The 22825-nt window shown below is 38.9% G+C and overlaps 2 protein-coding genes and 2 non-coding genes across 8 annotated transcripts in view; 1 reads left to right on the forward strand and 3 right to left on the reverse strand.

Annotated features, from left to right (window-relative positions):
• The window catches only part of TPR (translocated promoter region, nuclear basket protein), a 59768-nt gene extending 38506 nt beyond the window's left edge, over positions 1 to 21262 (reverse strand). The window contains exons 1-19 of one of the 2 annotated variants that reach the window (XM_037034928.1): positions 21063 to 21262; positions 20392 to 20694; positions 19142 to 19246; positions 17253 to 17326; positions 15857 to 15953; positions 14363 to 14466; positions 13858 to 14022; positions 13316 to 13408; positions 12840 to 12920; positions 12673 to 12760; positions 9750 to 9890; positions 9246 to 9337; positions 8587 to 8784; positions 5513 to 5620; positions 4355 to 4581; positions 3541 to 3704; positions 2962 to 3095; positions 2727 to 2875; positions 822 to 984 (exon numbers count right to left, since the gene is read on the reverse strand). In XM_037034928.1, the coding sequence (XP_036890823.1) occupies positions 822 to 984; positions 2727 to 2875; positions 2962 to 3095; positions 3541 to 3704; positions 4355 to 4581; positions 5513 to 5620; positions 8587 to 8784; positions 9246 to 9337; positions 9750 to 9890; positions 12673 to 12760; positions 12840 to 12920; positions 13316 to 13408; positions 13858 to 14022; positions 14363 to 14466; positions 15857 to 15953; positions 17253 to 17326; positions 19142 to 19246; positions 20392 to 20694; positions 21063 to 21132 (2556 nt within the window). In that variant the 5' untranslated portion in view covers positions 21133 to 21262. The remainder of the gene's footprint in view (positions 1 to 821; positions 985 to 2726; positions 2876 to 2961; positions 3096 to 3540; positions 3705 to 4354; positions 4582 to 5512; positions 5621 to 8586; positions 8785 to 9245; positions 9338 to 9749; positions 9891 to 12672; positions 12761 to 12839; positions 12921 to 13315; positions 13409 to 13857; positions 14023 to 14362; positions 14467 to 15856; positions 15954 to 17252; positions 17327 to 19141; positions 19247 to 20391; positions 20695 to 21062) is intronic. The other variant, XM_037034929.1, reaches the window with a different exon arrangement.
• LOC118979286 (U6 spliceosomal RNA) lies at positions 2621 to 2726 on the reverse strand. Its single transcript, XR_005064876.1, has one exon. It is a non-coding gene; the product is annotated as a U6 spliceosomal RNA (small nuclear RNA).
• Positions 8186 to 8314, reverse strand: LOC118979292 (small nucleolar RNA SNORA66). Its single transcript, XR_005064882.1, has one exon. It is a non-coding gene; the product is annotated as a small nucleolar RNA SNORA66 (small nucleolar RNA).
• Positions 21263 to 21279: 17 nt separating the features above from the next.
• Positions 21280 to 22825, forward strand: part of ODR4 (odr-4 GPCR localization factor homolog) — a 33681-nt gene continuing 32135 nt past the window's right edge. For 2 of the 4 annotated variants that reach the window (XM_037034936.1, XM_037034935.1), the window contains exon 1: positions 21282 to 21424. The gene's annotated coding sequence lies outside the window, so the exon portion shown is untranslated. Of the gene's footprint in view, positions 21425 to 22825 lie in introns of all 4 variants that reach the window. The other 2 variants (XM_037034938.1, XM_037034937.1) reach the window with 2 other exon arrangements.

Genomic DNA, 22825 nt, shown 5'->3' on the forward strand with positions numbered 1-22825 from the left:
AAGAACGTAGCCAATAGATTCAGAAAACCTAGGTTTAAGTCCCAATCAACTCATATTGCATAACTGTGCCAAAATAGGCAAATTACTTAGCTTTTGAGTCTGTTTTTTCAACAAGTAAAACGGGGGACTTCACTTAATTCAACAAAAGTTGAGAGATAACTTAACAAAAAAGCAAAACACTTCATAAAAATTCATCATCAAAGAATTCAGTATGTAGTTGAAAGTAATGTCAATTTCTGGTAGACATTTACATTCATGGTGAAATTCAGACATATAACTCAATGCTAATGAAATTTTTAATTGTCTCTTATTAGAAATGAGCAAGAAAAATATTCACTTGTCTTTGTTACAATTATGGAAAGAGTAATTTACAGATTTTAAAATGGAAGACTTGTAAGGAAATGAAACTTCTTCAGTTTGAACAGAAACAGTCACCCAGCTGATATACAACTGGATCCAGCTGCCCCTTCAACAACGTAGCAATTTGGGACGTCGATCAGCCACACAGGGAGGCTGGCCCTCCACGTACAGACTTCCAGCCTTGGACCTAACTACTGTTGACCCTTGAACAACATGGGCTTGAACAGTGCAGGTTTACTTACACTGGGTTCACGTATAAGCAGATTCATAGGTAAGTGGCCTGTGCAGTTCAAACCTTAATCAAGGGCCAACTATATTTTGAAACTGTGTAATAAAAACTTGCAATACACAAATCTCTCAAATTCTGTCACATCAACCAGTAAAGTCAAAGTAATAGCTAAAAAATCAAATGACAAATGCAATTTATAAGGCAAGTCAGATGAGAGAAATTGGTTTCTCACTTCTGCAACAGCCAGCTTTTCGTTTGCTCCCCTTAAGTCCTGTGTCATTGTATTGATGATCTGTTCCTGCTTCTGAGTCGTTGCAGTGAGCTTCTGATTTCTCTCCTGTAGGGATGTTATTTCTCGGCGATATCCTTCAACATTATCTTGGAGCATTTCATACCTTATAGGAAAGACAGATAATTATGTAAGATGCTACATCCTATTTCAGTTCCTTAAAGAATTTCACATTAGCTGAATTTTAAATAATAAAGTATATTCTAAAAAGTGGCTTTGTAATGTGGTATCTTTTTTCTTAACTTCAAAGTTAGCAATTTAAACTCTAAATAAGCACAATATTTCAAGCTGAATTAACTTTTTAATCTTATTCATTTACAAGAATTTTAACCCTATTGAAAATAATGTCAACAAAATGTTGATACACTAGACACCAAAATGCAGTACCCAATTTTAGGTATTTGTGCAGTTAGTAACAGATTTTTGCCTTTCTATTTTCCGTTTAACACTTCATCTTATTTTCTTATGTGCTTGAAATCTTAGCAAATGGCTGGCCAGAACTATGAATGTAGAAGGAAAAGGATGCTTTTATTTTGAATATCAAACCTGAAATTACATTACAGAGGTTAACTGCCTGCCATATCCTTACAAAAACATGTAGCACAGCAATCCTTGTTTCACTGCACTGTGTAGATGAAATATATTTTATTTATTTATTTCTAGAGAGAGGGGAAAGGAGAAAGACAGGGAGAGAAACATGAATGTGTGGTTGTCCCTCACATGCCCCGCACTGGGGATCTGGCCTGCAACCCAGGCATGTGCCCTGACTGGGAACTGAACTGGCAACTCTTCGGTTTGCAGGCTGGTACTCAATCCATTGAGCCACACCAGCCAGGGCTATAGATACTGCGTGTTTATAAACACCAAGGCAAGACCCTCCTCCATCAAGATCAAGACTTGTTAAAGGCTCAGATGACAGTCAGCATTTTAAAGCAATAAACCATTTTGAAATTAAGGGACATACATTATGTTTTAGACAATGCACACTTAACATACTACAGCAGAGTGTAAACACAGCTTTTTTATGCACTGGGAAACTACACAATTTGTGTGACTCGCTTTATTGTGATATCCATTTCATTGCAGGAGCCTGGTACTGAACCTGTGATATCTTCAAGGCTGTGCCTGTATACACAGAAATAAAATTTGCCATACCCGTTAAGCTACCAAGTATCCAATGGATCTAAAAACAACTAGAAAATGAAGTTTACTATTACTTCTTTGTAAGTGACCAACAAAATGCATGTTCCCAAAATTAATTACCTAAAAGACCTGTGTGTCTTCTACCTAAAAAGAAAGGGCTGAATGAAACTGCTCACATCATGCTTATTCTGTGGTGCATTTATGAAGTTATTATGTCCTACAGAAACCACAGGCCTTTCGCTGTCAGGAAGGAATTCTGGCAACATTTCTCACATAAACTTGGGTTTTAAATAACTACCAGGATTGCTCAGCAATGGCCCAGGGAGTCATTAACCAGTATTAAAACAGAACCTCCATAGTTTCTCATCTAGATTATGGTCTACAAAAAAGTACTACTATTGCAAATGAACCTGATTTTGGTCCACTGATTACTAAAGTATGCCACTGGACTTCATTAATTTTTTTCATAATTTACATACGATCTCTTTTTTAACATGACATTTATTGAGATGACACTGGCTAATAAAACTATATAGGTTTCAAGTGTACAATTCTGATATATCACCTGTGTATTGAACGGGATGCCCACCACCCAAAGTTAAAACCTGGAATGCTTTGCAAATTTGTGTGCCATCCTTGTGCAGGGACCATGCTAATCTTCTGTGCACCATTCCAATTTTAGAATATGAACAAATGAAAATTTACCGTTTAGAAGCAAAATCTAGCTGTGTAGATATTTTGGTGTTTTGTGATCGCAGATCTGTGACTTGCTCCTGAAGTTTCTCAAGCTGCTCATTTTGTAGTTTTTCATTATCTGCCTTTTCCTTTTTGTAGTTCTCAAAAATTTCCTGCAACTAAATAGTAGAGAAATGATAAGAAGATGATACTGTGTTACCAAAAAACCTAACCCCAAACCAAGGTGTAAAGGTGGGATCTTTACCTGTTTAAGGGCGGCCTTGGCTTCTATAGCCTCTGCTGACTCAATGATAGGTACTGAGGTAGGAGTGGAGACAGTCTGTGATGTACTTGAACGTTTTGGAGTTGAGATGAGTGAAATATCGTCCAAGCTTGAAGCTTCAGAAATGTGGGGAAAAAAGATACAACATTCTTTTACAAAAATATCATTACCAAAATCTACAAACTAGACTTACTTAAGAATCATAGATAATAAAAATTATGAAACAAGGAATCTACTAAATAACCTACTAAGATATTCTTGGTTTCTGATCAGATAAATTTGCAGATGAAATGTTAAAACATGACCAAAAAATATAATTCATTGATTTTAAGATGCACACTTTCCAACCATGGTCAGCATTTCTGCTTTCTTAACGACACCTAAAACAACAGTATGCTTCAGGACTGAAGACCTGTTATGACCAAGCACACACGGTGGTCAAACAGAAGGCATGTTGCTTATGTTGCGAGATCCATCCCCTAATACCCATTCCCTAATACCCATTTCAGAAAAACTGCCCCAAACACTTGGATACTTTTAAGATAAGACACAGAAACCTACCTTGTAAAGGAATGACAACCCCTGTTGTCTGTGACAACAAAATGCGGTACATGTCCCGCTGACGAACTATGGAGTCAACGAGCTGCATCTGATGCTGCCGGGACCCACGGAGTTGTTCCAACTCGGTGAGCGCGCTCTCAAGTTTGAGCTGAAGCTCAGTAATCCTACAAAAAAAAAACCCCTAAGTCTATTTCACTGACATTGAGAGGCAGCTGCAATTGCTACTGTGTAACACAGACCAAGTATTTTACCATCTTTCATTAAGCACCCTATCTTTCTCTCTTATCCTTTCTTTCTTCTACTGACATTGTAATAACCACTTTTAACGCCTCACCAAAAAGGACTCAAACACTCATCACTGTCATCTGAAAAATGTATTTGCAAAAATTAAACTTAATTCTACTCAGGCTAAACTTCAGAAGTTTTGCTTTCATAACCAGTCCTTCTCCTTTAGCACCAAACACACTAAAAACAAACACACAGAAAACCACTTTGCTCAAGTAATTCCTACATACCTTCTCTCTGAAGTCTGGTGTGTTCTGTACAATCTAGCCTAGGTCCTCCACCCCAAAGCTCGCACGAGTAGGTTTTATCTATTATACGCTGATCACACTGAACTAAAACTACCTACTTACTTACCTAATTATCAAGCTCATCCACAAACTGAGCTCCCTGAGAGAATTTTTCTTGGTACTGATGCTCAATTTCTTTCTCTCTCCTAAACCACTATATTCTCAGTCTGGCACTGCTAGGGGACACATCAGAAGTTTTCAACAAATGTTTGCTGAACAAATCAAGGTAGCCCATAACTTACTTAGATGAAGTTGTTTCTTGTTCTTCTCTTTCTCTGGTCTCCCCAAGTTCCCTAAGAGCCACTAACAGACGCTGATTTTGCTGTTGAAGTTCTTCGATATTTCTGTAGGATACTAGGTGCTGGGATATTACTTCAGATGAACTGCTTATATCAGCAGAGCTTACTTCCTCGTCACGAATTACGTGGTTACCCCTGGCTTCCTCAAGTTCCATCAAAAGCACTCTAATCTAAAAAGAAAGTGTTCATATTATCAAATCTTGAAGAGCATTGGCTTTGATTCTGGAAATGTTTAGAAGAAAATTTTTCAAATAAAAATACTACTTTAGAAACACCATCAACTTTTATTACATAATCTTAAAAGCCAAACTATCAAGCATTATCATTTTAAATATGAAAACCTAAGAATGTTTAATGAAAAAATTTTCATTTCTATCAAATATGTAATGAAAGCTGTCACTTTTACAAAGTAGCCACATGACAATTCCAGAAGCATCATTCAATTTCTGTAGAACAATAACTCAATAAAATATATACAGAAATATATACACCTATTGTGTGTACAACTATGCTAGCACTTGCGTCCTTATGTACATACTGTCTAATGAAGAAGAGAGTGAAAAACAGATTTTAAATCCACTTAGACAAAAACTTAGTATTGTGTTTGTGTGTGTAGACTTACAAACAAAAATTAGGGTAAAATTTATGACCAAAATAGGTCTACATTTCCTGACTGGTTCAGTTAAAAAAACAAAGTGGCACAGTAATGAATATGGCATAGTTTTGTATCAGTAAAAACAGAAAACTCATACATGTTTATATTTACTCATGTGTTTGTAATATAAAAAGAGCAACAAGAAGATATATAGAAGTCTGTTATTTGGTTATACCCTGGGGCATGGGCAGGGGGAAAGAAATTATATTTATCTCTGAATCATTTATTACAACCAGTACTTATCATCTGGAAATTTATCAGACACTTAAAAGAAAAAAAGGGAGGGGCTGTGGAAGATCAGTGACAAGGTGCGGTTCTGATAGAGTAGTATTCCGAACTGATAAAAACGTCACACGTGGCAACTCTCTTAGATACCTGGACACAGATTCAAACGTCACTGGCCATCAGTCTAGGGGGAGAGAAAGTAGGAAAGGAAAAATTCTAACCTGTTGTGAAAGATCTTTTATTTGGATTTCCATCCTCTGATTATCTCTTTCAAGTACAGAGGAATGTTTGTTGGCTTTATCGGTGTCCTCCTGCAATCGCTGAATCTCCTGTAAAATGTGAATTCAAGTTAACATTCTACATTTCCTTATGAGATCTACATATAATGAAGCCGTAAATGAATAACAAAAATATACAGTGCTCAAGTACCATAGTAGTCAACTTACAAATACAAACATTCAATATAACATATATTCTATGTAATGGACCCTAAGAGAAATTCTTTATAATTACTGGTTTGGCCAAAAAGTCTGTTTAGCTTTTTCCATAAAATAAAAAACACATTTTTAGTTTTAACAAATAACTTATTTATTTGGATATATGATTATGTTGGCTATCTCCTGCTATTGGCTTCTATAGCACGTATAGGCCAGGGTGCTGCAAATACACCTTCCAGTGCCTAAGACAGCCACAGCAAAGAATTACTGGGCCACAATGTCAACAGCACCAAAAAACTGTGCAAATCACTTCTGACACATTTGATCACAGTAGTTTCGACACACTGCACAAATCATTTCTTGTGTTTCAGTTGTTTTTACCTTTCTTGAAATATGAAAGAATATGCCAAAAGTGTTGTTTTCTTCTATCTTTAATATTAAAATGGCTGCACAAAAATTCACTAGTTTTGCTTTTTTTTTCTAATGCACACTAACATGACAGTTACTACAATACAGTCTAAGAAAATGGTTTCAAACTAAGTTAAAGACAACCACCAGAGCCATCACACAGAATATACTAAAACTTTTTTAGCCAACCCAATATGAATACATGTATTTCTTAATATCTCAATGATTGCTCATTATAAGGTTCATCACTACATAAAAACAATGGGCAATGTGCCCGTCTCCCCAAATTAACTGTCACTTACAAACTGCCACACCACCACGTTAAATAATCTCAAAAGTTTTGTTACTAAAACAAAAACAAAGGACAATATTACAAAGATAATCTATTACTCTGGTGACCTGAAAATAAATACCAAATAAGGAAAAAATGTTGGGGAAGATGCATAAAAAACTTGATTTTGTAAAAAACACCTTAAGAATTAATTCTAAATAATCAGTAGCAAATGTTACAAAGCTACAAAGAAACACAAAACAACAACGGAACACGCAGTGCTACATGCAGGGCTGCATACCAAGTTCTGCATCAGAACCAGTAGGGATTCAGAGGCAGTTTTAGGGAGCCTCATACAAGCCCCAAATACCTTTGAGGCATTATGTGTTACTTCCTATTCATACAGATTTGTCTTTATAATTATTGTTTGCAAATAAAAATTTTAAAAATACTATTAAGTAAAAGATGGTTCATATTTATCCTGGTGTTTTAAGTAGCGCACTGCCCTGAAGCTGTGTATAAACCAATTTCAAAAACAACTAGTATGTGACAAAATGAAGCAAGTGAATATTCATGAACTATTCCAATAATACTGAATTCAAATGGGATTAATGAAGATGCTGAAGGAAGTTACTGGTTGTAAAACCCTAAACTCTAACAAATAACCATCCGAGTCTAGACTGAAGAACACCTGGGGCACTCTACAGACAGGAGATTCAGCTATAAAAAAGAGCCAGAGTAAGTATTTTAACACCCTTTGGCAGTTATGAAAAATAAGGGACTTTTGGTACTGTACATTAGTGAAGAACAGCTTTTCCCATAATTAAGAGCTGCTTTTTTCTGATTCTTAAGCCCCTCTATCTCACTATCTATCCCCTCCAGACAATAAGCTCCAGACAAAATGCTCACTCTCAACAGGGGAAAAACTCCACTTCTAATTAGAGCTAAGGGACCCCTTTTCAATCCAGATGAAGAAGGGGGTGTCAAAAAGCCCATGTTCTGTCGAAGCAAAGCTAGTAGATGTCATTTGATTCAGGAGACAGACAAATAGATATATCCCGATTTAAACTGCTATCTAAATTGTAACCGCAATAGCAATAGAAGTTTAAGTCTGAGTGAAGGATACAATTTATTTGTACTAGGAAAGGAAAGGTGGGTGGGAGGGGAGAAGGAAGGAAAGAAAAGAAGGAATGAAGGAAATTGATCAGTCTAGAACAGCAGATACAAATTGATTTAATTGAATTTCCTCAACTAAAACTTATTTAATAAATCTTAAAGATTTCTCAGTAATATTAATAGTTGTGCCCTAAATGTAAAATTATCAGACTATAAATACTCTCATTTCATTATTATGTATTAAAAGGGAATCTTAAGAGGTAAAATACATTTATGAATTTCCTTGGTGGTTCTGACATGTAAAGGAACAGTAAGAAAGTAATATACATAGCCTGGCAATGTGGCTCAGTTGGTTGGAGCATCATCCCATAAACCAAAAGGCTGTGGGTTCGATTCCCAGTGAGGGCACAGGCCTAGGGTGTAGGTTTGGTTCAATTGGGGGCATGTTCGGGTGGCAACCCCGTGCTGTTCCTCTAGAGTCAATGCTTTTCTCTCTCTCTCTCTGGAATCAATGGATACATCCTTGGGCAAGGGTTTAAAAAAATTAAAAAACAGATAATGTATATGAAGACTTGCCAGACTGTCAAACGGTATACAAACATTCTTCCCTAAGGTGAAACAATTTTATCATTCCTAGACATAAGTATCACAACTTTTTTTTACACTGTACTAGGACAGAACGGACCACCTCAGTAGCTTCTGAGGCTGATACATTTCTACCACCACAGTTTAGCAAACCTGTTTCCCCTCACTTCGGCAACACCATGCAGAGTTAGTGATCAAGTCTGCACCGCAATGTTCGACAAAACCAGACTGCTAAATTTAGGAGGACTCTATTACAAAGATAGATCTGAAGTGGCTATTTACCATCTGCTATGGAACCCTATGGAAATGATCCTAAATGTCTTAGAAAACATAGAAGGTTCTCATAATTTTAGCCGAATGAAGGTAGAACGTTCTGTGATTACAGGTGTGTCACAATGTAATGACAAACTTTAACATGTCTAATCACTGTTTCTTACATGTATTTTTCCCAGAGCCCAAATTTAGGAACGGAACTAACCTTCATAGCTTGTTCAAGCTTAACTGATAAACTTGCCACAGCTTTCTGTGCCCGCTCATACTCCTCCCGCTGGCGTTTCAAAATCGGTGCTTTGGCTTCAACTTCTTTTACGATTTCATCTAAGTACTTATTAATTCTTTTGTTCTCTAGTTTCTCCAAGAGCAACTGATCCTGAGCTTCCACATAAGCATTATACAACTGAAAGCAGAAGAGGGTGTTTGAAATGTAGACATGAGAATACAAGTGTACATACTCTATCTTCAGAACAGACATTCATGCCCTGACTGGTGCAGCTCAGTGGATTGAGCGCGGGCCTGTGAACCACATGATCGCGGTTCGATTCCCAGTCAGGGCACATGCCTGGGTTGCAGGCCAGTTCCTGGCAGGGGACTCACAAGAGGCAATCATACATTGATATTTCTCTCCCTCTCTCCTTCCCTTCCCCTCTAAGGATAAATTTTAAAAAAAAGAATAGACATTCATTAGCACTTAAAAAGATGGAAATATTTTCTGTAGGTTACACAGAACTAGGTACCAAGAAAGTCTTTCCCAGTATGATACATTAATCTTCAGATAATTTCCACAGGAATTTTTCTCAGGATTGAGTTTCAGAGAGCTGAGCACTTCTGCCGAACAAACAGGACCGAACACCCCCTCACCTCAGTCAGTTTCATGCCGGGTTTCACGATCTTGGCTACAGCTGCCGCCGTGGGGGACATGGCTGTGAGCTCCTCTTCAGACAGGATGGCTCCTGTGCCAACACACAGAAATCTATTGTATTTTTGTAAAACTAAAGGCACTGATATGTTTTTCAAATAAGAAGTGACACCTATGGTACATTACATGTAAATTTCTGCAAAGATCTAAAAATGACATCAAAGAGTATTGTAACACAACAAACTCAATTCTATAACTCATGCAGTAAATATAGTTTAAAATATTGTGAACACTGACACATAATTACATGTAATCAAATAATACTTCTGACAATACAGTAAAAATATGCACAAAGTACTACTTTCAAACTACAAATACATTCTAATGCTATAGCTCAGTGGAGTTTCCTACACCACAAATGACAGAGAAATTCTATTAGTAGAATTAAACGAGACCCACGTAGGGAAGTGCTAGGATTTCCAGACATTAATAAGCATAATCCATACCTTTGCGTTTTGTGGCAGAAAGCAGGTCATTTGCATTCTCTAGCTCCTTCTCCAATTTACCTAATTTCTCAAGCATTTCCTTTTCCATTTGTTCTTTAGATTCCTCTACCTCTAGAAGATGATCTTGAATTGCTTTATTTGCTAAAAACATTTTTAAAGACAATATTGAAATATATAATTAAAATGCTGGAGCTCATAAACTGTGAGAGTAGTTACTTTTTCCCTCCATCAGACAACACTAAATTTTAGACGGGCTGCAGCTGTCATCCACTGAAAACTCTTGTTCTCTTTGTAAGTCCTGAAATGTCCTGGCCTGACAAATCTACTTCTCCTTTTGATGTCTCCTATCCACAGGGAAAAGAAGGGTACTCAAACTGTAAACAAAGTGCCTCTAAGTATCTCTTTGATTTTATCTGATCTTTAGTAGAGAGCATAGGGAATAACTAAAAAAGATCATACATAAATAAGTTACATTTCAAAAAACAATAAAAATATAAGAAAATCAGACTTCTGGCCAAGATAGAGGGCTAGGTAGACACACTGTGCCTCCTCATATAACCAAAATAAGGACAATTTAGAAACAAAAAAACAACCAGTACCGACAGAAAATCGAACTGTACGAAGTCCACAACCAAGGAGTTAAAGGAGACACATTCATATAGACCAGCAGGAGGGGCGGAGGCATGCAGCTGGGAAGGCGAGGGCTCCACATAGGGCGGCTGGCAGCCCCTGGGCGCGTAAGGCAAGGCGGCAGTGGGCGGACCACAGGCACACACAGAGGTGGCTGGCAGACCCTGGGTGTGCCAGGCGGCAGCTGGTGGACCCAGTGAGGCGGTGGATTATGGAGGGCAAGGCACGAAAGGCATGCAAGGCGGCTGGTGGGCCGGGTGGTCCCTCATTCGCATGCCGCAGATAAACCAGGCAAAGCTGAGGAGTGAGACAGACCCAGGGTCCCAGCTCCAGGAAATAATGCCTCAAAACACTAAGTGAAAACGCCTGTGGGGGTTGAGGTGCCAGGAGAAATTCCCAGACTTATAGGAGAGTTCACTGGAGAGACCCACAGGATCTCAGGACTTACACAAACCTACCCACATGGGAATCAGCACCAGAAGGTCCCAGTTTGCTTGCAGGAAATGGAGGAAGTGATGTGGAGGAAGTGACGTGGAGGAAGTGGCTGATATCTGGCAGAGAGCCGAGCAAGCGCCATTTTTCCCTCTTGGACCCCACCCCCACACACAGCATCACAACCCAGCAAAGCACGTTGCCCCGCCCTGTGAACACCCAAGGCTCTGCCCCTCAGTACATAACAGGCGCGTCAAAACAAACAAACAAACAAACAAAAATGGCCCAAAGGAAAGAACAGATCAAAGTTCCAGAAAAACATACAACTAAACGATGAAGAGAGAGCCAACCTATCAGATACAGAGTTCAGAACACTGGTAATCAGGATGCTCACAGAACTGGTTGAATTTGGTCGCAAATTACATGAAAATATGAATGCTACGCTAAGTGAAATAAAAGAAAACGTACAGGGAACCATTAGTGATGGGAAGGAAACTGGGACTCAAATCAATGGAGTGGACCAGAAGGAAGAAAGAAACATCCAATCAGAAAAGAACAAAGAAACAAGAATTCAAAAAAATTAGGAGAGGCTTAGGAACCTCCAGGACATCTTTAAATATTCCAACATCTGAATTATAGGGGTACCAGAAGGAGAAGAAGAGCAACACGTGGAAAAGTTATTTGAAAAATAATAAAAGAGAACTTCCCCATTCTGGCTATGAAAAGAGACTTCCGGGAAGTCCAGGAAACTCAGAGTCTCAAACAAGTTGGACCCGCCCAAGGAGGTACATATCAAGGCACATCCTAATTACATTAACCAAGATTAAAGATAAGGAGATAATCTTAAAAGCAGCAAGACAAAAGGAGAGAGTTACCTACAAAGGAGTGCCCATAAGACTTTCAGTTGATTTCTCAAGAGACCTTATAGGTAAGAAGAGGCTGGAAAGAAGTATTCCAAGACATAAAAGGCAAGAACCTACATCCAAGATTGCTCTATCCAGCAAAGCTATCATTGAGAATGGAAGGGCAGATAAAAGTGCTCCTCGTATAAGGTCAAGTTTAAGGAGTTCACCATCACCAAGCCCTTATTATATGAAATGTTAAAGGGACTTATCTAGGAAAAAGAAGATTAAAAAATATGTACAGTAAAATGACAGCAAACTCATAATAATTAACAATCATACCTAAGACAAAAACAAACGAAGCAAACAAACTAGAACAGAACCACAGAAATGGAGAACACCTAGAGGGTTAGCAACAGGGGAGTGGGAGGAGGAGAGAGGGGGAAAAGGTACAGAGACTAAGTAGCATAGATGGTAGGTAGAAAACAGACAGGGGAAGGGTAAGAATAGTATGGGAAATGTAGGAGCCAAGAACTTAAAAAAAAGTATGACACATGGACATGAACTAAAGGGGAGGATGTGGGTTGGGGAGGGTGTGCTGAGTGGAGGGGAATGAAGGGGGGAAATGGGCCAACTGTAATAGCATAATCAATAAAATATATTAGAAAGAATAGAAAACCAAAGACTTCAAAATACACTATTTATCATTTAAGTCCGTCCAACTTATGGATTAAGAGAGTACTCAAACTATAAACCCACATGTATTAATCAAAGTATTTTAAAGATGAAAGAACTTTCTACTGAAAATCTTATTATACATAAGCTTATTAGCTGAGCAAAGGAGAAAAACACTGTATTTTTAAATACACTATTTTCTGAGAATCCAGAATCTTTATATACTACAGTTTGTGTCCCTATACAGTTCATCTAACTTCTAAATCCAACAAGCTACAAAAAGGTAAAGGAAAAAGTACCTTCTACCTAAAACCAAAATCACCTTCCTGTAGCTGCAAAGTTACCTTCTCCAGCTTCTTTCAAAAGCTTGTGCAGTTCATCCACTGCTCGGGTCAGCTCACTGCTCTTTGCCTCGGAGTCTTCGGCGGCACTCTAAAATTCAACCTTAAAGGTTACCAAAAGGTGCAACCAAGTAACATGAGGGCACTAAAATGTGAGGTAGGGTTCCTACCTTGTACAGATTAGAGAGTTTTATGTGAGCATTTAGTTCATTGTGGAATTTCTCTTCCATACTGGCCTGTTGTTCCTTGGCCTGAAACAAACCAACCAACCAACCAACCAATTACAGCAGACACATTTGAACAAATTTAGAACGATTCAAACACCAAGATAAAAAAATGCATTTCTGTATACAAATAAAATTAAAACCTTAAAATCAGTTTTTATGATAAAGATGAATTACTTTAAGGATAAACAGTAATGATATTTTTATGTAAAAGTGGAATACTTAATATTAAAATTAATGACACCCATTTTTAGACATTACTTTGGATACAGCATATAACTCTTACAGATGATTAAGGTAAGGGTCCTGACTATAATATAGTGCGGGGAACAGTACAAACCATAAAACAGCTTTATAAAATAACACTTTCATAACTGCTGTACTATTTTTGTAAGGGAGAAATTTCGCAGTGGTCACTATACCTCTTTCAGTTTGGTCAACAGATCCTCTACGTGCTTCTGAAGATTCTCATTTGATGTTTTCAAGCTGTTCATCTGCTCTTCCATTCTAGTAACCTAGAAACAAAAGGTGGAATCGGGCAGGGAAGGACGCTGTATTAACAAATTAATTTGATATGAAGTTTAGCTGCCAACTAAGCGCAACATAATTCCCCACGGCCCCAAAAACATGATATATAAAATACGGATATTTGAGAAAATGAAAACAACAGCTCACAAACAAACATGTTTGGATTTACTTCACAAAAACCTATCACCACTTCTTCAACACATCTTAGGAAAGATGTACCATAGACAGTAGTAGCACCAAAATGCATCAAAGAATATCATAAATTTTATGTAAAAGCAACTGATTAATTTCCCGGGCAAAATGTTTATGAGTTATGTCTTCCATATCTGACCCATACTCCTACATTTACTCTGGTATGCCACTAAGTAACTGTTTAATAAACTGCAACACAAATGTAAATTGTAACTAATATGAAGATACAATTTTATTAACATACCTCCTCTTTTTTGTTTTCAAGGTTACATTTAAGCTCTAGAATCTCATTTCCTTTTTCTCTGCCAAGAGCCAGAAGTTCATCAGTTTTGGTTTTTAACTCTGTATTCAGCCACGTATTTTGATTTTGTAGTAATTCCTTTTCTTGCTCCAAACGTTTTTCTCGATACTAAAGAAATCCCCCAAAAATAGCATTTACATTTATAGTAAAGAATAATACATCATTATTTAGAATACTTTTTCTGCAACCAATGAACATAGGCAGAATTTTATCTTACAATACAAATAAGAATTTGCAAGAATTCTTAACAGAAAACATAACCAGTTAAGAACAAGAAACTTAAATGTCACATAAGAAAAACAGTTCAACTAACACTGTCTTAATTCTTAATTCCCTGACATTCAAAAACACAGCTTTAATTATCTTATAAATGACTTGCCTAAATTTAACTTAGGTAAATTTTAAGCAAAAATTTTATCTTGTATGTTAGGAATTATTTGTTACTTGCCTTCACAGAAACATCAGAAGCTTGAAGTTCATCCAATTTTAACTGAAGTTCACCCTTTGTTGCATTGCTTTCTTTAAGTTTTTCAGTTAAACGTTTAACATCCTCTAGAAAGGTCAGAAGAGAATTTGAAAATAATAATTACTTATTGCTGAGAGGAACCAAACATCTAAATGCACTATCTAGGGATATTAAACCACACTAAGTACCCGCATTTTTCGGACTGTATGATGCACCTCCCCCTCCACCCCCTGCCCAAATTTGGGAGGGAATAATGGTTGTTAATGCTGCTGTTGAATTCTGTTCACATTTACACTGGTGAATCAGTATTATGTTATTTATGTTATGAACTATTTTACCACATTTTTGCTTCAAAATTTTTCCCCCTATTTTTCTCCTCTAAAACCTAGGTGCATTTTATGGTCTGAAAAATACGTCATTCTCAACTCCTCTATTTTCATTTATTTCTGTCATACTGAATTATAATTGTTTTGAATAAATGATAAAGAAGCCAAGTTACTGCACTCAACCAACAATTTAAATTACACTGGTTATTTTATTTAAATGCAGCATCTTAAGTTAAATATACAAAATTAACATTAACTTTTCTGACATATAACAAAAGGTCCATTAAAATTTCACAAATAGCTTACCTGTTCAGTAAAAATAAATAAGTAAATATATATATATATGCAGACACACACATATAAAGAGCTTCCACTCAAAACTATCAGGATATATATGCTTACTTTTCCCTATGTTCCTTACATCAAGGTTTTATTAAAAAAATAAAATAAAAATCTACTAACTTTTACCTACCCATCAGCTGACCAAAATCAACAAATACTCTGAGGTAATTCTTTTTCCTGAGACTGGAAAAGCCTAGTTAAATGTTATATAACAACATAAATATTCAGAAGTTTTTCCTTTACAGCAAGAGAACTTTTTAAAACTCTTACAAAAAGTACCCAAAGGGACCTTGATACCATTAAACTGTGTAAGAGTCACGTTCACCTGAACACATCAACTGCATTATATACTGTATCTATATGTTTACACCTTTTGTTTTCCTGCCTCCAGACTACTTCCGTGTATGTCCTTAAGTATGGGCTCTCCTTTTCAGTTCTTATATTGAATGGTTGTGGACAGTTTATACTAGCAAAGATTTATAGATAAAATAAAGTTCAGCCTCTATAAATGAACATTTAAACTGCCAACTTGGTATTATTAATGCCACTGTATTAAGTATCTTTGCATGTCACCCCTGGTTCAAATTACTTCTTTGGGATGTTTTTCATTTGTGTACTTGTCTGTACAGTTCTTTTAATCTTTGATAACGATCTAGAGATAAGTGAGTGGGAGAAACAATAGGCTATTACCCTGTATTCTGATCTATGATAAACAAACACCGACAGGCAAGGAAAGGGAATCAATTCCTAGCCTTGTTAGAAGAGAAAGGGAGAGGGCATAGTCGGAGGCTAAAGAGCTTCTTCATACCTGTCACATATTCAAGTTCTTGAGACAGTCTCTCATTGGTCCTAATTAAGTCTCTTTTCTCAGCTTCTAATTCTTCCTTTGTCCTTGTAAATTGGCTCTGTCATACAGAGGAATAAGCATAACACATAAATAAGAAAAAAATCAAGCTGATTAATCTCAATATAGGAACTTGAATAAGAAACTGTCACTTTAGTTAATGATAGCTAAGATTTAAAGATTTGGTTTTCTTTATCTTATAACTCACACAGCAGAAAGTTTAAAAATTACCTATACTCTCGACATTTCTGTTCATGTTTTGGATTTTTAAAACCTATTTTTCCTTGACTCATGGAAAAACTCCTCATGTCACTATCGTCTGGAAGTGTCCTACTTAAACATGCCAGGGAGTTTTTTGAACCGAGGTGTAAATACGTATTTACACCTAATTCTGTGGCACTTCACTTACAGTAAGAATATGTAAATACATATTTACACCTTGGATCAAGTTCTAGTACCCTTTCGATTTCTGTCGGATCAAGTCTATTACCCTTTCCCAATATTTTTTATATATCAAGTACCTTTCAATTAAAAACAAAAAACCAAAAGGAGTCTAAGGTTCAATCTGGTTAAAGAATCACTGGACCCCCTGACTGGTACAGCGCAGTGAGCTGGGCATCCTCCTGCAAAGTGAAAGGTTGCTGGTTCGATTCCTGGTCAAGCACATGCCTGTGCTGCCGGCCAGGTCCCCGGCTGGGGTGCACGAGAGGCAACCAATTGATGTTTCTCTCCCTCTCTTCCCCTGTCTCTAGAAGTACACAAAATCTTAAAAACAAAAACATCACTAGATACAATCACTTTATTAAACAAACTGGTCAACAGCCCTCGTTAATTACATCCAATTTGTTATTCATGTCACTAGTCTAAGGAAATGATTTCTGACGTGGATCCACCCATACCCCCAACAGTATCACGACACTTGAAATAATGCCCAGGCAAGAGTAATCATCCAACGGCTACTTTCTCAGAGAAAGGAAAGAGGGAAGGCAGGTAGATAAGGGGATGAGTGGGTGCACAGACTTACACATCTATCCTATGTCTAATTCTGTGGCACTTCACTTACAGTAAGAATTTAATAAGATTAGAACTCAAAAGTGTCAAAGCTAAAAACAAGTACCAATTTAAAACAAGTTTTTTAATATAAAGGACCAATATATTCTAATGAGTAAAAGAAATATGCAATCAATAAAATATATATTCAATTAAGAAATTTATGTATACATGTTTCTGCTAGTAGCTTCTCTTAACAGGACATATTTCACCTTCTTGTTGACTACATAACTAATAAACAAAATCGGAATGGAAAACTTCCTCAAGTATCACGTTTACAATTAGTTTAATTCACAGGAAGAACATTTACCTGAATGGCAACATTGCGATCCTGAGCAAATTCAAGTTCTTTGTTTTTCTCAGTTAGTGCCTTCAGTTGACTGCCTGGAGAAAAGGAGTTTTATAATCATACACACAAAGGCTTAAAACTCCCAACAACAGGTTTTATCCAACTGCCACCCATACACGCTTATAAAATAAAAAACCGAGTCTTAGAAAGACTGAGTTATGCTATGTATTCCACACTCACAAATACATCCCAAATTTACTGTGCTCCTAGACCAAATTTTAAAATAAGCTATCCTGTCTCCCAAATTGCACTTGTGATCATTCTAGCAAACATTTATGGTAAAAAAACATATACAATTATGAATTTCCTTAAGCAATGACATCTTCTAAGTCAACTACAAAAAAGTGAATCATATACATAAACAAGGAAACGGAGTTGAAAAATATCAAGAAATAACATTTAAATTACATAAAATATACATAGAATAAATCACAATAATCAATACTATAGTTGCAATTCAGCTTATTTATCACTCCAAAGAGAGCCTTCAACATGGAAGAAAAAAATTATGCTCGATACTAAATTATCAATCCTGCCATATCCACTTATAATGGGCTTTCTCCTTATCGGTTTCTCTTCTAAACAGGGAATTAGCCAACAGTGCACTTTCTAAAGCTTTCTTCCATTAAGACTCACCTATATTATATGCCAGCAATTGAATGAGCAAAGATGTTACTACTCACTATACTTCCAGTCTTAAGTTCTATTTAAACAATTAGTTGATTAAAAGAAAAAACCCTGCTAAATTTTCCATTTTGCTTTAAGGTTATTTACTGCTTCCAAACTCTCAGATTCAGAATGATAAACCAAAAAAATACAAAAGTAACTGTACACATCAGATTTCTGTGTAGGTTTATCCCCACCTTCCCTCCCTCTCGCTTTTCCAGATCTCAGGCAAGCAGCTACAGTCGAGTCATTTTTCTGAACTCCTTTACCATCACTACTGTACAAACCACGTTGATAATGCCAAAGCAACACAACGTAGAGATGATAAAGAGGATCTAACTACTCAGTAAGTATTTATACCCTTATTAACATGTAGCCATACCATACCATTATATGTCAAATGTTTTCAAAATGAGTTGTGCCAAAATTAGCTGGAAAAAAGTTATGACCCAAACAGCCAATGAACATGAACCTGGTTAACAAAGAAAGCTGAAGTTTTTAATCGTTCTCGTCATCACTTTTCTGAATTCCCAAATTAAAATCTAGATGTATCTAGTAACAAGTGTGCCCCTACTCTACACAGGTCTTCCCTGACATTTGCCTTCTTCTGCTGTAGACAAAGTAACTAATACACATCTGCCTCCCACAGAATGTCAGGTCCTGTGTACCCCTCCTAGGACTTAATGGTGTGAGAAAACTAATTAAGAAGGAAATAAGCTACTCTTTTTTCACCTGAATTAGAGTGAAGTAGGAAATACCCTGAGATTAGTTATTTATAAAAGTTATAACCAAGAGAGTTAAAACACAAATAAATGTAATGGGACTAATAGGTTTTAATTTTCAACACAACAACATAAAAACAAGTCACTCTCTTTACCTTTTCAGTTGTATGACTGCTTTAATTTTTCCCAAAACCTTTCCAACATTCAGGCACTGGTATGAGTTAAACATGGCTAAAGAGCTTTTTAACAGCACGCAAAGTTAAAACCCAGACCTCCTGACCATTAAACTCTATGTTCTTTTCCAGTCTTCACCAGGAAAGAAAAATCAAAGCATTACCACACATGAAAACGATGACACTTGATCAATAGTTTCCTATCAGTATGTAAACATTTCTGAAGCATACAAAGGTGCCTGAAGACCTCAGCCGTCCAAATACTATAAAGATGCAATTAAACACTCACTGAGCTTCTCCAGCTCCAGCCGCAAGCTTTGGCACTCTCTGGTTTCACTCACTAGTCTCTCCTGACTGTGGGACAGCCTCTTCTCGATCTCGAAGTACTGTTGTTCTACAGGAGAGCGGAGAAAAAAAATAAAGTCAAACGCAAATCCTAGCGTAAAGCAACCAAGAAAGCTTTACTAAATGGAGAAAAATCGTATTTAGATTAAAGGCTGCTTTGCTTCAGAGGCTTGAAATAGCCAAAATAATACCTAAAAACATTAAATAATTAGATTTATGTAAAAACAAATGTGTTAACTTACCGTGGGAAGGGGCTTGAGTATGTAATGTTTAGCACAGTATCAGACCATCAGACACCACTCAATATTTTCTCAATAAATGAATGGAATGCAGTGTACTACAGTCACCTTTGGGACTCAAAAATTAACTTGCAACATAAATTCTGCTTCATAATTACATTTTTGGAAGTAAAAATGTATTCAGACATTTCAATCAACTGAGCCAAACCCTGTCCCAATGCCCCCCAAACAACTGGTCAACCAAGACACACAACAAGAAGTTAGTATTTTGCTAATGGTAACTGCTATGCTCCTAACCTTTTATAAAGGATGTTCAAGCCACTACTGTAACTTTTCCTATTTGAGGGTCTACTACAGGTATTAATAATGGTTAACATATTTTCTATTAAACTCCAACTTTCAAAGGCAAGTCCGATACAGTAAACTTACTCACTGCACGTGCACTTCATAGTCAACACCGCCCTGAGCATCTCCTCATTTGGGGGCACTTCCATCTCACCTCGTTCGGTACCGGACCAAGCGACACACATCCAAAACAAGTGCCCAGAGCAGTCCGTTAGACAAAGGTCTCCGAATGCAAGTGAGCAGACGGCAGAGCGGAAATCCCCCTTATTTTACGTGCAACTTACACACAGGCTCCTCGAAGCTTAGGCAGGGGTTGCAGACTCTCTTAAGTCCCGTGTAAATAGACCCAGATCTTCCCAACGTCATATTATGTGACTACCCTCGTTACAAAGAAAACAGACCCAAATGTGGACTCAGACTTCCAATAACAAACGAACAGAAAGGCTCCTTCGCATCAAACTCTGAGAAGAGCAGGAAGGACAAGGGCTAGGGGCCCACGGGGCCGAGGAAGCGATGCTGCCAGTGAAATCGGGCACCTTGAAGGGGAAAAGACCTGCAACGGCTGCGGGCTCAGGCCCAGAACTAAGGGCGGGAAGTGGGTCGTACTCACCGCTCTCCACCTTAAACTTCTCGTGCCGCCCCTTCAGGCCATCGATCTCGGACTGTTGGTCGGCCAGGAACTTTTCGAGTTTGTTCTGGACCGACTTGGGCAGCTTGTTCAGTTCCGAACGCTCCAGGACTTGCTGCAACACCGCCGCCATGTCGGTCGGGCCGGGGGCCGCAGCGGCCGATGGAGCAGAAACGGAGACGAAAGGCGAAGGCCAGGAGGACCCCGAAGCCTGGCCTGCCACCTCTGCCACCTCGCTCGCCGGCTCGCGCGCGCCGGCCCGCCGAAGACTCCCGCGGCGGGACCCTGGGAAGCAGAGTCTCCGGTGAGCGGCGGCAACAGTAGCGCCTCAAGCGCCGGGACCCGGGTGCGCGCGCAGGCGCCGGAAGCTGTGCACCCTGGGAGTACGAGTTCAGAGCCGGCCTGTAACGCAGCCCGGCACTCGGATTTCCGGTTCCCCTTCCCCACCCGCTGCAAGCCTCGCAGGATTCTGGGAAATGTATTTTTTTTTCTCAATGCCCCCAGTGAACCCAAAGGCGCAGAGCCGCTTCAGCTTCCTCCTTTCTCCCCGCCCCCTGGCGCTCCTAGCCCGGCCGCGCGAGTGCTGTCCGCGAGGTGGCGCCATAGAATACTCGTTAGCCCACGTCCCTCCCCGAAAAGCAGGGCAACCTTACCATCTAAGCTTCGGGATGCCATGTGGAGTCCTCTTTGGCGGTTTCTAGGCACTGAGCCACTAGAGGGCATTGGTCCCGGCAGGGCCGGACCGCAAGCACCTGGCTCACGCCAAGCTCTCAACGGTGCCCGGAAGGGGGCGGGGTGGCGACCGCAGTGGCTTTGGCCGCCGCGCTGCGGTGAAGGCAGGGGGGCAAGTGGCGTCATCAAGCTGCGCCGCCCGGCTCCCAGGGAGACCCTGGGTTTGGAGTGGGAAGTGAGGTGTGGGAAGTCTGTCGCCTTCTGATGAGTTCATTGGCCGCTGGAGACTGGTACTTGAACTCTAGACTCACTTCTCAGGTGGGTCCATCGGCCACGCGTACAGGTGAGTCTGCTTAAGGGTGTTTGTAATTCGTGTGTGTGTGTGTATGCACTTGGACACAGCTTTCTACTTGAAGGAAGAAAGAGACTTTAGGAAACATATGGGCAGACACTACGGAACAACTCCAATCAAATTACGACAAACCTTATTCGAAATGGTTATTTAGGTGCTGCGTGTGTGTGGAACAGTGATATGTAACAGGAATTTAAGGAGCCTGGTTCATTTCTAAGGGAGAAGCCCTTTAAAAGAAGCCAGGAGAAGTTTGAACTCAAAGAATCCTGAAATTACATAGGTTTTCAGACCTGTTCTGATCCAAAATCTTTATTTTGTAAACTAGGTAATCAGAGTGCAGGGAAATTGAATGGTCTCGTTACAGTGTTTGGACAACTTGCAAAGATGCGAACACACAGCATTTCGGGAAAAACTGAGCTGTGTCCCGCAGGGGTGTCCGACCCGCCAACGTGCCCGCGCGCCGCATGCAGCCCAGGGTGGCTGTGAATGTGGCCCGGCACAAAATCGTAAATTTACCTAAAACATGATGAGGGGTCTGTGTTTGTGTGTGTGTGAGTGATTACGTGTCACAATATATTTAACGTGTGGCCCAGAGACGCCAAAAGGTTGGACACTTCTGGAAAGCAAGATCTACCTTTTCAGTAGTGTACTTTGTAAAATAAGATTCGTTACATTTAAAAGGTAAAGGAACACTAGGGGGAAAAATCCGACATTCAACCAGATTTTATAACCCAATATATTTTCATCTTCCTAGTGCATTCAGTTTCTTATACATTAACATGGCTGGTAGGTGACACTTTGGAAGACATATGATTAGAAAGTTACATACCATCACTTTGTGTACACTCTCACTACTGTTTCCTCCAAGGATTAGGAAGTTTTCAGACAGAAGAACAGGAGTTGCCACAACCAGTGCAGCTCCATCGGTCAGGTGCTGAGGGAGGGCGATAGGGGGGGATTGAGAAATAAAAAGACAGAGTCAAAGCTGGGTCAGGTGGAGTCCCTTCTCTGGGATGCAGAGGAGGGAACTGTTTATTGGTGAAGTCAGGCTGTGTATATTGAGCCAGCTCTGAAGCAGAGCGGGAGAAAGACAAACCGGGAGGCTAGATACATTTTATTTTTCCAGAACATTTGCTGCTACTTCTTGGTACAGTGGTATAGCAAGCAGCCAAGTCACTGTTTCCTTACAACAACCTGTCAGGCAGTCTTCCGTGGCCTAGGGCAGCTGTGCTGAACCCGAGACCTGCTTCCAGCTCCTTGGCACGCATTATCCTGCTTGGCACTCCCCAGGATAGAATAGTATGATGGAGCAGAGGAAAGCTTAATACGCAGAAATGCATACAGACCTAAGGCACTACTAGAAGTGGAAAGCTCTTACCTGCATAGAGGCAT

This window comes from Sturnira hondurensis, unplaced genomic scaffold (assembly GCF_014824575.4).
Source record: "Sturnira hondurensis isolate 20B ecotype Veracruz unplaced genomic scaffold, ASM1482457v3 Scaffold0022215, whole genome shotgun sequence".
NCBI lineage: Eukaryota > Metazoa > Chordata > Mammalia > Chiroptera > Phyllostomidae > Sturnira > Sturnira hondurensis.